The sequence below is a fragment of the Lycorma delicatula genome, chromosome 6, assembly GCF_047948215.1.
Source record: "Lycorma delicatula isolate Av1 chromosome 6, ASM4794821v1, whole genome shotgun sequence".
NCBI classification, from domain to species: domain Eukaryota; kingdom Metazoa; phylum Arthropoda; class Insecta; order Hemiptera; family Fulgoridae; genus Lycorma; species Lycorma delicatula.
The window spans coordinates 100,089,840-100,104,058 of NC_134460.1; the positions used below are offsets into that span (position 1 = coordinate 100,089,840).

The following is a 14,219-nucleotide window of genomic DNA, read 5'->3' on the forward strand; positions in this document are numbered from 1 at the left end:
AGTTACAGTTTACATTTATTTGCTCTAAGTTTCTATTCATTGCTCTGTAAAATGTATACAAAAATAGTTTTTTGTATACATTTTATCCTTTTTTGTACACCTTGAATTAAATGTTTAACATTAATAAATCATGTACATTTTGAAATATTTATTTTATTTTAAGTTAGTTTGAAGCAGAAAGTAATTTTAAATAACTAACTTTCAGTTAGTTACATCTACAGAATAAGACAGAAGGGCTCCTTCCTGTCTTGTTTGACTTCAGAAGGGCTTATTCATACAATAAATTCCTTTTTTCGAAGAATACCATTGCTTTTGTTATAAAACGGCAGCTAAGTCATCTTAGAGTAAATGACCACATTTCATTATGACTTTATGCTATGAAATCTGCTGAGGGGAGTACTGTAGAAGAATTTCAAGTCGTCAATCTATTTCACATCACTTAGATCTACTATGACTATGTCATAATTCATTACCTCACTAGGTGATAACTAGTCTGTATATTTTGACAATAATTTTGTTGTATTATTATAACAAGTCTGTTTGCTAAGTGTTAAGAAATTTCAAAAAAAGAAAATTTTGATTTTAAATGTATGTTTAAGTTATACTGTATCAAATGATTTTGATCATTCTTGGTTGATTTTTGAAGAAAGTTTCTCTAGTAATCATACTAAATTTCTTCCTGAAAACTAATGTATAAGAATTTTTGGATAAAAAAATGTGGTCTACATACAAAATGAAACAAAGATTAGTATTTGATTATAATAGGAAAAAATAATAGTAGGATAACTTCTTAAGTATAAAAAAAAATTAATAAAGCAAATCAAGTAAAGTCTATAAAATTTTTAATGAAATACATGAGATTTAAGATAAGTACCTTTACCTATTTCTCTCCACCCTTTTATTTTTTATCAGTATAGGTTTTCTTGCATTTTGTATTTCTTTTGATATGATTCGATTAAACTTATATAAAGGTACTGTTGTTATAAAGACTACTTATATTTTTCAAATAATGTAAAAATATAAATAACTTTAATACTTAACTTATTTTATTTTTTAATTTTATTATATTAAAGATTTTAGAACAATAAAAAATTTAACAGAATAACACAATTAAGAACGTGTAATTAAAAACAGATAATTTTTAACTCTTGTATAAGGCAAGGAGGTACTACCATTTAATGACCAATTATAACACATTACTAAACCACTCACAGTGATAGAACTTTTGATAGCGATAGCTGTCATTTTTTTTTTTCAATCAGCGAGCATTGGCAAATGATCAAGGAAAAACTGATGTTGCGTTTACAAATTGTGGAAATATATTTCCAAAATCAATGTTATGTTTGCCAAACATGTAAAGCACTTTGTAATTTTTAAGGAGCATATAACTGTCCATCACAGCAACTTATTCGTTGAACTATTGATAAATTTCAAAAAACATTTACTCTACTCAATGAAAAACCAACAAGACAAAGATCTGTACGTACAGACAAAATTATCAGTGCTGTCAGTGAAAGTATTGAAGAAGATCCAAATGTGTCTATTCGTTGCCGTTCTCAACAACTTGGACTTTGTCCATCCACTACATGGAAAATTTTACGTTAAGATCTTTGTCTACACCCATACAAGATGCAACTGATACAAGAACTGAAGCCACAAGACCATAATAAGTGTAGTTTGTTTGGTGAATGGTGCCTAAGTTGGAAACTGATACACTTATTTATCAAAAAATTTTGTTTAGTGAATGAAGCTCATTTCTGGTTAAATGGTTATGTCAACAAGCACAATTACCATATATGGAGTAAGATCAATCCTTAGTTAATCTATAAGTATCCATTGCATCCTAAAAAATTGACTGCATGGTGTGGGTTATATGCTGGAGGCATCGTCTGTCCTTATTTCTTTAAAAATGAGGTTGGAGTGCATGTTACTGTCAATGGTAATCATTACAGATTAATGATCAGTGATTATTTATTTGTTTCCAGATTTGCATGACATTGAACTGCAACAGTCTTGGTTTTAACAGGATGGTGCCACACCTCATATTGCTACCAAAACAATCAATTTATTGAAACAACAATTTAACGACAAAATTATTTCATGGTCCAGTGAATTGACTTCCAAGATCATGTGACCTAACACCAGTGGAGACTTCACATATCCTCAAAGAAAATAACTTTGGGGATCTGTGAAGTCTCTGGTTTATGCTGATAAACCAGCAGCAATTGACAATTTGGAAGCAAAAATAACTCGTGCTATTAACAAAATACATCCCCAATTACTTGAAAAAGTGGTTCAAAACTGGACTGATCGAATCCGGTTCATCAAAGCTAGTGGTGGTGGACATATGCCAGGAATTATTTTTTTAAATTAAATGGTAGAAAGTTACTTTCAGATAAAAACAAAATTGGTTTCAAACTTACCTTTTTATGTATTTTATTTCAATTCAAAGTTCTATCACTCTAAAAAAACACCCATTACATAAATTACAGTTTGTCACAAAAAACTTAACTAGTTAAAAACTAAAAACAGTTTACTTTAGTTAACTGAATGTTGTTATCTTGTACTTGTTCACAGGAAAATCAATTCTAAGTATATTTCCTCAATATTGTACAATTATGAAAATAATATGTGCAAAGGTTTTTTATTGATCTTTCTATCAAAGTGTGTTTTTTTGACAACAGTATAATTACAAGTGACAAATTTTTCCTTTTACTAGTACACTGAAATAAAAGTAATATAATTAAAAAATACTATACCATCGCCCCCCTCCTCTGGAAGCTCGAGATTGACCAGTTCTGGTTCATCCATAGTTTCCACAGATCCCTCTGTAAGCCTACCTTCAACTTGTTCTTCTAGTTCTACATCAGCATCTACAAATGAGCTTACACAAATTATAAGCAGAACATATGTTTGAAAATAAAAATAATTAAAGAGAAAAAACTTAAGTGTTTCATGTCTTAAAATGATTCTTTTCATTTAATATTTCAAACAAATATGAAAAAATTATTATTGGTAAAATACTTGAGGAAAAAAATTAAAATGAAAGTTTTAAGATCAAATAAACATTTTTGTAGCCACACACATTTGGTATATTTTTTTCTAAAGAGTTGCATACTTCAATAAAGGTATGCTTTTTAATCAGTAAAATTATTTATATTGAAAAAACTATTCAAATAATTTTTGGTTCTAAGAGAACACATGCACACAAAAAATAACTTTATTCTTATCATAATTTTTATGAATTTCAGAAGATAGAAAATAAGATTATATATAAAAAATATACTTTCTTCAAATGCAAATTAGCAGTTGAAATTATTAACGATAATTTAACTGGTTTTCATATTATCAAACTTTGATAACACTAGAAGCAGTTTCATTCATGCTATGTCCATTTTTACTAGTGCTAATAAAATACAGCAAATGAAGAAAAAAACACTCACTCAGGAAAATCAAATTTATCTTGTTAGCATCACCACAATAGAAAAAGAAATGATAATTTGTGAAAAACAATTGAATAAAAAATTAACTTACCAGAAATTAACATAATAATATAATGCATTTTATATCAAATATAAGGGGTATTTTCATTATAATTTCTTTTTCTTTTTTAACAGATGAATAACAAATTTTTATTACTTGTAAAATGTTTTTGTCAACATAAAGCCAAATTATTGGTTCAATTAAGTGTAACAATATCAAAATAGATATTCAAAACAAACTATTAAAAAATCATGAAAACATTTGCAAACAGTTAATATTTGCTATACCAGATAAATAATAAATTATAATCACATTTTGTGACATTACTTTCAGAGGTCATCATACCCAAAAGTGTAAAGGTGCTGGGTGATTTAAGTTACCAGACCCTTGAACTGATGTTAAAACATGTTGTAAATAATGGAATTGATTTAGATTAGACCACAGAAATATTGTTTAGATGAAGGATCATTTAAACTCACAGTGAATTAATGTACTTCTCACTTTTCTTACTGGATTGTTATATAACACATTTTTTATTGCTTTTTACTAGTGTATATTTTTTAAGTTTATTATGTTCTGGTTCACACAACAGAGAGCACTTTATTACAGCGAAGCATTTTAATTTTATTAATGAAATGATTATATATGAGATATATAAAGAGCTCTTGTCTCTCAGCCAATCAGATTTGAGATTTATTTTGAATTAAACTAGCAAACAAAGCACATTTATTCTGCTGGCAGCATAGTATCGCATTTATTCAGATTAAATAGAAAATAATTATATTTTTACTTAAGATTTATGTCTACCTCCTTCCAAACATCAAAGAATAACTGATATGTTTAATAACTAGTTTGTTTTAAAATCAATGCATTAGTGCTTTGTTCTTTGAAACATACAGCATGCCCTCCCGCAAATACAAGGTAATTTTAAACACGCACATTTAAAATCAAAGTTTAAACAAGTCACTTAATATTAAAGGAGGCCTAAATCTCTTTAATGTTAGAGACGTTTGTGGTAGTATGAGGTTGTTTTTATAAGCTTTTATTTAATCATATGTCACGTGCATCTTTCTTGATAAGAATAGGGAAGATAAAAATAACTTACATTTTCAACTTGTATTTTCTAAGTGAAAGAGGTGTGCGTAAAAATATGGAAGTTATTTTATGGAAAATATGGAAGATGAACAGTTATCTTTTTCTGGAAAATTGACAATATCAGTCAAGGCAAGATACTGTCATTAATAATGAAGATATTATGTTAAAAGCTTGGTAAAACATTGAAGAGGTTATGAGTTTATTAGGAAGTATGAAATTTATTTTTATCAATATGAATTAAATCAGACCAAGCTAGTAGTAAGTACTGACTAGTACTTGATGGGGGTTTATAAGAATTAATATGTTATTCATTGCATGTGTCTGTGTGGCTTAGTTTAAATTTTACACCTGTCTCATTAATGTGTTAATCTTAATAGTTAATATATTAATATTTATTTTGAAGACCAGTCCACTTTGGTAAATTACTGTTTAAGATTCAGATAACTATCACAAATCTCTTTTAAAATATTGTAATAAACATAAGTACTGTATGGGCTCTAGTCAAGGCTATGTGTAGTGAGCAAAAAAAGAGGCTAGATAGAAAAACAAGACAACTTGGTTGATAATAACTACAAATATTGTAGCATGCTATCACCTATAATAAATGTAAATTTTTGTTGAAGAATGGAAATATCATTTTTACTCAGTCCTCTTTCATTTAATTTAGTTGACATAAAATATTTACTACAGAAAGTACAAATTATTCCAAAGAAATATGTAAGGTACATTTCAATAATGGAAAAGGTGTGGTGTGATAAAAAGAGTTTATTTTTTTAAATTCTTATTCAAGTAAAGAATTTTTTTTTAATTTAACACCGTTCTAAACAACATCTATTGTAATTTTTATTATAATTTTTCTTAATGTTTTAAAATAGAAACATTTATAAATGTTGATATTTATCTTATACATTGGAATATCCTGCAAAAGTTTTTTTTTAATATTTCATTTTTGTAATATATTATCAGAACAATTTGTACTTTAATTTACAAACACACAAACCAAACATGATCTCAATTCAGTGCCTTACATAAAATATTATGTGCAAAACCAGCCGATACAGAAAAATTTCAAGATGATTCAATGCAGTATAATAATGACCACTCCAACAGAACTAGCAAAATGAGTAATTGATGATAAGTAAAGAGAAAAATAACTGCTTAACATGATTAATAAAAAAAAAAGCACACAATATAAATTAGAAGGAATCTAGGAAATCACAAGTTTGGAGAGGAAAATTTAAATCAAGCTATAACAATGGTAAGGTATAATAAAAAATAAAAAAAAACACTTAAGTTTTATCAATATTTTTTTAAACAATAAATATTAAAAAAGAATTTAAACCTTTTAGGTTTTTAACAAATTAAATAATTTTCAAAATACTGTTAATCTGTAAAATACGTAGTAATTATAAGGAGAAAAATGTTGCATGAAATGTAAAAATCAGATATTTATTAACAATATAAACACACCATGTAACATACTGTAATCTTACTACAGTATTAAATTTATGTTGTACTTCAGCTTCTAGAGACAGAATAAGAAAATATGACTCATATTTTAGGTTTAATAGTGAGCAGTTATGTAAATATTTATTATGAACAAATTAAACATTTGAAAACTTCTGACTTGATGGACAAAGTTTTTTACTTATAACGGAAATATGATAAAAAAATGTTCAAATGACATTTTTCAGTGGATTATTAATTTTCAATCAGATTTTGTTTTAAGAGAGTTTACACTATAACACTTGCTAGATGCTAGTTACGGTTATTGGTGTTACTAGTTGTTACTAGTCACTGGTGTCCACTGAATTGCTTCTGAATAACAATTAGCTATTTTCTAATAATTTCACAAAATGCTCTCAAGAGAATACAACTTGCAGATTAAGTATCAATGAATTTGAAATTGGACATGATAAATGAAATATTTTCCTGAATGAAAAATGTTCAATTTGTTTTAAAAACTTTAAACAACTGACTCATATGTATAAGCAACTAAGGGGCAGCACAGTAGGATTTTAATTTTGCTATTAACAGACTAATAACAAACAATTGTTTACAGTCAACTGGACTGATCTGTAACATCATTGTTGCTAATATTTCCTAGCTTGAGTTACAAAATCCATTAAAAAACAAAAAAGGAAAATATATTTGTCACTGAAATGACTTGTTTCTTGTTCAACTTAATACTAAAAAAATTTGCAAAGTCAGCATAATTGGTTTTTCATAAAATTAATGTAAAAATAGTTAGCACAGTCATGAGGTTAAAAATAATTTTTATACACAAGAAACTACTGTTACAAACAAAATTTAGCATTGTTCCAATGAGATTTTAGCGGGATTAATTTTTAAAAAATTAAAAGGGGAATACTGTTGAAACCAGTAATGCTACAAACAAATTTTATTGTTCTAAGTAGTTATTAATTTAAATACAAAAACATCAAATCATACAGTTTTTTGTTTTTATAACACTAAAACATTGTTCAATAAATGAGTTAGATAAAATTGTCTATCTGTGTTGAAGTTATTAGGAGGACATGGTATTGAACTGTTTTTGACGTAGCAATTGCATATTTCATACAGTTCAAATTTAACAAGATTAGTATTTTTAGTATATAGTATGATATAGTATTTTTCATGTTTTCATCTAAGGTAGAGATGGCAAACGCCAAATTTATTACTGAACACTGTGGACACAGAGGATGTTTACTGTATCTTTGTTTGAAAGACATATTTGTTTTAGACCTTTTTCAAATAGTTTATTTAGTGCACTCCTGGAGAACTGGGTTAACAGGAAATTTTAGATAAAAATAAGAAAAAATAAATTCATAAAATTAGTCTCTATATAGTCTCAGAGACTATATTAGTCTCCGAGAGAAAGGGAAATTGGGATCTGTATCACAATGTAGCTATTATAAACAAAACTTAGATAATGTTCTTATCCTGTAACATTCACAAGATGTTGGAAAAAAAAAAATAAATAAATCGGAAATTTTCTTTTTAAAGGGAATAGAGAATATTAATTTTCAAAACATACAGATGAATCAAAGGAACTTTACTAAACCTTACCACTGTATATAACAAGCTAACAAAAATCAGCAGAAGTAAAATTATATACCATTATTAGTGTTTACTCAATTTATTAAAAAAAAAACAAAATATAAAAAAATTAACAATACAATATAAATTATAAACTGCACTTGAAAATATGTATATACTGGTGAACTTTACTCCAGTAATTAGTTATTTACATGTTAACTATGTATAGTAATAGAGAATGTATAATTAACAGAATCTTACATTCTTGTGCACTACTCTTTTTTTTTCATAATTTTAAACCATTGAAAATGAATTTATATTTATAAATTATCTGAATTTCAAAAATAAGGATTCACATCCCACTTTAATAACGCGAAGAATATGACTAATTAGTGGGATATCAAGAATATCATTCAGTTAAGAAAAAAAATAAAATACCACAAGATTTTAGCAACTTTAAGATTTTTCTGAAGATAAATAACAAAACACATACTGTTGTCATTACAATACAATAAATTATAAATTTTAAACAATAAAAAATAAATACTATTACAATATTTACCAATATAATATATAAAAAGCAAAAGCCAAAGGCTGGACTAACTGAATTCATTTGTTTCTCTTATAGAGTAATGCAATAAATTCATACAAAAAAGTTACATACACTGCAAAACTAACAAAAAAAAAATTGTGAACTTAAAATTTCATGCAGCAATGACCTATTTAATTAGTTATTAAATGCTTTACAAAATATACAAACAAAAGAATATTTATAAGTGAATAAAACAATATGTAACAAAAAAACTTAATACATTAATATGAAAAAAAATTAACAGTAGACAGCTAATGAGATTCACACTGTGATATACTTTAAAGTAATAAAGAATCTAACCTGATGGAGGTGGCATATCATGAGATACAGTCACAGTGATATTTGGAATCATGTTACAGTTATCACTAATAAGTCCGTTCGGTTCATCGCTACTTGACTGGCCTACCTCTCCTTGAGCAGGTTCTAGAAAAAAAGTAAATAAAACAAATAAGTGAGTTAACTAATTATTTTAATACATAATTACATTTTTTTTAGTGACAGTGCTTACATTTTCTATTCCTGGTCTGGCTAGTTAAAAATGCATTAATGTTAACAGAATACTCTACTGCCTGCAGAGATTGAAAGAAAAATGCTAAATTTCACATACTTTTCTAAACAGGATGCTTACTGAGAATATCTAGTTGTTGAAACAGTCAGATTGTAGCAAATGAAATTTAATGAATTGCTCTCAACATCTAATTAAAATTCTATACAGTGTTACAGAAAAATACTATTTAAACTAAGATCTTGACTTATTAAACTACAGGGGACAAAGAATACATAACTATTCAGTATGTATCCCAGCCACTCATCAGAAACTTTTGGCAACCCAAAGATAAAAGTACACATTCCCTGGTTATGCAGCTGGATTACCAACTACCATGGGGTCAGTAGAGCTACTGAAACAACAAACCCAGTGTTACCATAGAAGGGATCAAGGATAAGGGACTGAGAAATTTGTTTTTTTGAATGCTGTTATGTGAGTAGCAAAATTCATAAATTCATTGTAAGGATGTTGAAAATGCAATGACTGATAGCAAGGTTAGGAGATGGATCAGAATGTTTATTACTCAGAGAGAATAAGCTCAAAGTGAAAGAACATGTTTGATAAATGATCTGGTGCAAAAAAGTTTACTTAGACCAAAGTTTCATAATTTCAGTGTTTCAGAAAGGGACAGCCACAAACGCTTTATGACCTTTATGTGCATGAAATTTGCAATATACCATTTAAATTATTGTTATATACATTAAAGTTATTAGGTGTCCAGTATGTAAGTAATATAGTATATCATAGTAACTAAGTGTTTTGAAACAAAAAAAAAAAAGAAACAAATTTTAAGATTCATTATAATAAAGAATACTTCGATGTTCAAATTTCACCATAATCAAAATTACAGCACTTCATAATAGATCAACAAAATTCAGGTAAAAGATCTGAACTACAGACTATGCGGGTCATTCCATGTCAAGTGGTCCAGTTTTGAAAATTGTCCCCAGTTAATCTCCAAATATCAAATTTGGCAGAGGTTACCCCATAGTCTGAAATGCCATTTTACCAAATTGCATCTCTTTATCTGCTATGGCTGATTTTTTGTGGCCTCTTGAAAAAGAGGTACTTAAGAGTTTGTGAACAGATTTTGACGGCATTAATAAGGATACAGATTCAAATTTTGGTACTGTGGATTAACTTTTTATGCTATATCCGAATATGTTAGTTACAAATTTCTTTTGGAACCTGGTTTTGAGATATAGCAGGTAAAATTCAGCTAAAAATTTGCCACAACATTCTGGAAGTCAAAATGTATTTCCTTTTCTAATTCTTTAATCGAATTGAGACTTTGTAATTTGAAAAAGGGAATAATTATGTATAGGATCCTGCTGTTTTAAAGCAATTGGAATCTTATATCAGGAGAAATCCATCACCAAATTTGGTCAAAACATTTTTATCATAATTTTGGCCCATCTTCGAAGGCTTATTTCTCAGGTATATCTTCTCAGATTTTGTTAGTTTTATAATAGGTGGAAAGAGCAACTTTTAAACAATATAATCCATGCATTTTGTTTTTTGACCCATATATTATAACATTACAGAAAGTTCTGGAATATTCTGGAAAAACTCCATTCTAGAAATTTCCAAAATATTCTGTAAAATCACATTTCTTCTAGAAAATTCTAGAATGTTCTTTATTCTGGAAGAAAGGGTAATATAAGCATCAACATTTTGTGAATTAGCATAGTTGTTGGTGAATAACTTCTATAATCAGTTGTGACATTTATTGTTATCCCCAACTGTTTTGAATTGTTTTAAAATAAGTGAAGTTCTTGGTCCCTGCCATTTTGGGAAGCCTGATGCTCTGAATGCTACAAGTCTTAACATTTAATTATGGAAAAGCTTTTTGTTACCTGTGAAAGAACTATCAGCAATGAACAAAGTACGTTTATAGCAGCAATCTGGAATTAGCTTTAAATGAAGATGCTAAGACATATGTTCAAATCATAAAGCTGCTTTGCTGACCAAGTTTGAATTCCTACAGGACTGCTGTAATCCATTTAGAAAAGAGTTGCACAAAGCCAGAAAAGGATTGTGGCCTATTGATATTGATTCTGCTCACCAATTAAAAAGCTTTAACAAAATTATGACTTCAAGCCAAGTCAAAAGTTATGCCCACAATGTAGGCAAGAATTGGCTCAAAAAGAGATTCAACCAAAGGATAATCAACCAGAGTCAGAATGTAATGCAGAAATGCTGGAGGTTTTTGGAAGAATGGATACCTTACTGTCACCACTTGGAATCTCTCCTTTGAAGCTTAAATGTCAGCAAACTTGGATTCAAACTGGATTTTTTTTAATCTTGTACTACTTACCTGAAGAAGAAGGTAAGAAGAGCACAAAATGCTAATGCTACTACAGCAGCAGCAGCATCTGCTGCTGGTTTGAGTGTTACTGATGTAATACAAACATTAAAGCATAAGCAGTGTCAAGGATTTAAATCTGGATATGCTGATTGAAGAGCTCAAAGCCAAACTTTTAATTTCACGCGCCCACAAGTTCAGATTTTGACATTGCCATCCTGTAGCTCGAATAAGAAAAGAGCTGATGAATTCCAGGTTTCAATGCAAATGGTGAAGCAGGTCAGGAAGCTCAAATCTGTAGTTGGTATTTTGGAATACCAGCTTCCAAAAAAAAGGAGGAAAAAATTAAAGGATGATATTAGACAATGGGTCCCACAAATTTTTTGAAGATTATGAATTTTCCTGAATCTGTCCAGGAAAGAAAGATTTTGTTTCAGATAGGATCAATAGTGAAAAAAGTCCTCATGCAGAAACGCCTGCTTCTGAACAATTTAAAAGAGTTGTTCATAGCTTACTTGCACACTATGGCCGTAAAATTGGCTTCTCAAAATTTGGTGAACTTAGGTCAAAGTGATGCATTACAGTTGGTGCTACTGGCACATTCAGTTTGTGTTGTACCATTCATCAAAATATTAAACTCATGATAGCTGCAATATCCATCAAGGACGACTGCAAAATATTGATTGAGAAAACTGTATGCAGCTTAGAATCTAAGGATTGCATGCACATTAAGAACTGATTGGAGTATTTATTAGATGAGCTTAAATATTATGACTTAGAGGAACTAATAGAATATAAGCAGTGGATTCATACAGTTTTATTGAAAAACTATTCAGTTTGCTGTGCAAGATGCTGTACAGGTATTCCACTGGGAAAACAGCCAAGCTACACTGCATCTATTCATGGTCTATTACAATAAAAACAAACTTCAGAATCTTAGCACCTGCATGGTCAGTCATTGTCTGCACCATGATATCATTGCTGTTCATATATTTTTGACCAAACTGATCAAATACTTGAAGACAGTGACTGAAATAAAGCATATACACTACTTAGGTAATGGTTCAGCTGCTCAATACAAGAATTTTATCAATCTGTGGCGCTACCATGAAGAAGACTGGGATAACCACTGAATGGAACTTTTTTGGCACTAGCCAATGAAAATCACCTTGTGATGGAATTTGAGGTTCTACAAAATGATTAGCAGCATGTGCCACTCTTCAGCTACCTATAGAAAACCAGATATTGATACAAAGAGACTTATTTGAATTTTCTAAAGAATATACACCAGGATCAGGTTCTTTTTTATTCCAAGAGAAAAAGTTGAGAGAATCCAACCTGAACAGGAAAGCCAGTTTACTAGAGGTCACATATAATTGCTGAAACAAAAGATAACCACCAGTTTAAGCCAGTTAGTAAAGTTAAAATCGAAGTCAGCAGAGTCTCAAATGATATTTCAGTATTTCAAGCTGATGTTTATGAAACTGATAAACCTACTCAAGACATATCACTTACCATGTGGCTTGCATGTATGACAATACTTGGTGGATTAAAAATATATGTGATTATCATTGTGGCCCCCTAGGAAGGCAAATTGCTGGATTCCAGAACAGCACATTTTTGCTACTCTTGGAGCACCATCAACGACATCAGGACAATATATATGCATCCAGAATACATCCAGTCTATGATTGAGAAACAATTTAAGCTGAAGTGGAATTAAAAGTATTGTGGTACTACTTTAGATATTTTTATTTTATTTTGAAGCTACTGTGTTCTATAATACTGTAACACTTTATTGCACAATGTTATTACTACTACAACTATATTTCATTTTGTTTATGATTTTAGTATTTTTTGTGATTTATAATAAATATTTTAAAAAATTGTAACAGATATAATTAGTTGAAAGTGTCTCCTCTGCATTCAATAGGAGGCAAGACACAGCTAATACAGTTAACAGGCAGTATAACAGATGATATTGCTTAATAAAAAATTACTTTCTACTACAGTGTATTCATTTAATTCATAAACATTATGGAGAACTCGCTCCCTGTGGAAAAGATGAATTATCTTTCAACTGTTTTTTCTATTACTTACAAACTATGGGTCAAAAAACAAACTGCATGGATTTTGTAGTTTAAAAGCTACTCTTTCAAACTATTATAAAACTAATAAAATCTAAAAAGGTATACCTGAGATATCAACTTTCAAAGGTAGGTCAAAAATCAAGCTAAAACATATTTGACCAAATTTGATGATGAATATCTCCTACATAAGCATCTTTGAAACTATATACATAATGCTTTGAAACTTTTAGATGTTACACACAATTATGTCCTTCAGGTTACAAAGTCTTGTTCTGATTAAAATACTAGATAAGGAATTATACAAGCTCAAACTCTGACTTACAAAATGTTGCAACAACTTTATAGCTGAATTTCAGCTGCTGTATCTCAAAACCAGGTGCTAAAAGTAACTTGCGAATAACTTATTTGAAATCAGCATAAAATGTTAACTGAAAGTATTCAAACTCAAATCTACAGCTTTATTATTGCCTTCAAAATTATAAGTCAAAGCTACAATTTTTTGCAGGTATATGCGAACTACACTTTTTTTCAAGAGACAACAAAAAATCAGCAATAGCAGATATAGAGCTACAAGATGTGTACAGTATTCTGGAACAGATATAATGGAATTATCTTAAATCGACATGACATGCCGAAACAAAACATTTAGGATATTAAGTTCACGCATTTTTCTCCTTCACAAGGAGGGTGAAATATACCATTCAACCTACAACTTAACATGATCCTTAACTGTTAATGTTTTGATGACTATAATAAACTAAAGATTATCTACAAAATGGATAATAAAATAGGTGACTGATAATTCCTACTAGGATGTACAAATGCTTGTTCTGTGTTTCGTAAACATTTCTATAATGGTGGATACTAAATTGAAAAATTATTTAAGTTTTAATATTTGATAAAAATATAAAACGTTAAATATAACCATACAGACTAGGCAGAACTGGAGGTGGTCTAAATAACCTGGAAGTATCATATAATCTACTGAGATCCCCATGTGAAATTCAAACACATAACTTAACTGAGGTTGTTTTGAATTCAAATTCTACTTACAATATGAACTATCTT

At 29.0% G+C, this 14,219-nt stretch overlaps 1 protein-coding gene across 4 annotated transcripts in view; it reads right to left on the reverse strand.

The window, feature by feature from the left end:
• The window catches only part of Mgtor (nuclear basket protein megator), a 122,720-nt gene that overhangs the window by 10,023 nt on the left and 98,478 nt on the right, over positions 1-14,219 (reverse strand). For 3 of the 4 annotated variants that reach the window (XM_075368199.1, XM_075368201.1, XM_075368198.1), the window contains 2 exons: positions 8,510-8,632; positions 2,760-2,873 (listed from right to left, as the gene is read on the reverse strand). In XM_075368199.1, the coding sequence (XP_075224314.1) occupies positions 2,760-2,873; positions 8,510-8,632 (237 nt within the window). The remainder of the gene's footprint in view (positions 1-2,759; positions 2,874-8,509; positions 8,633-14,219) is intronic. The other variant, XM_075368200.1, reaches the window with a different exon arrangement.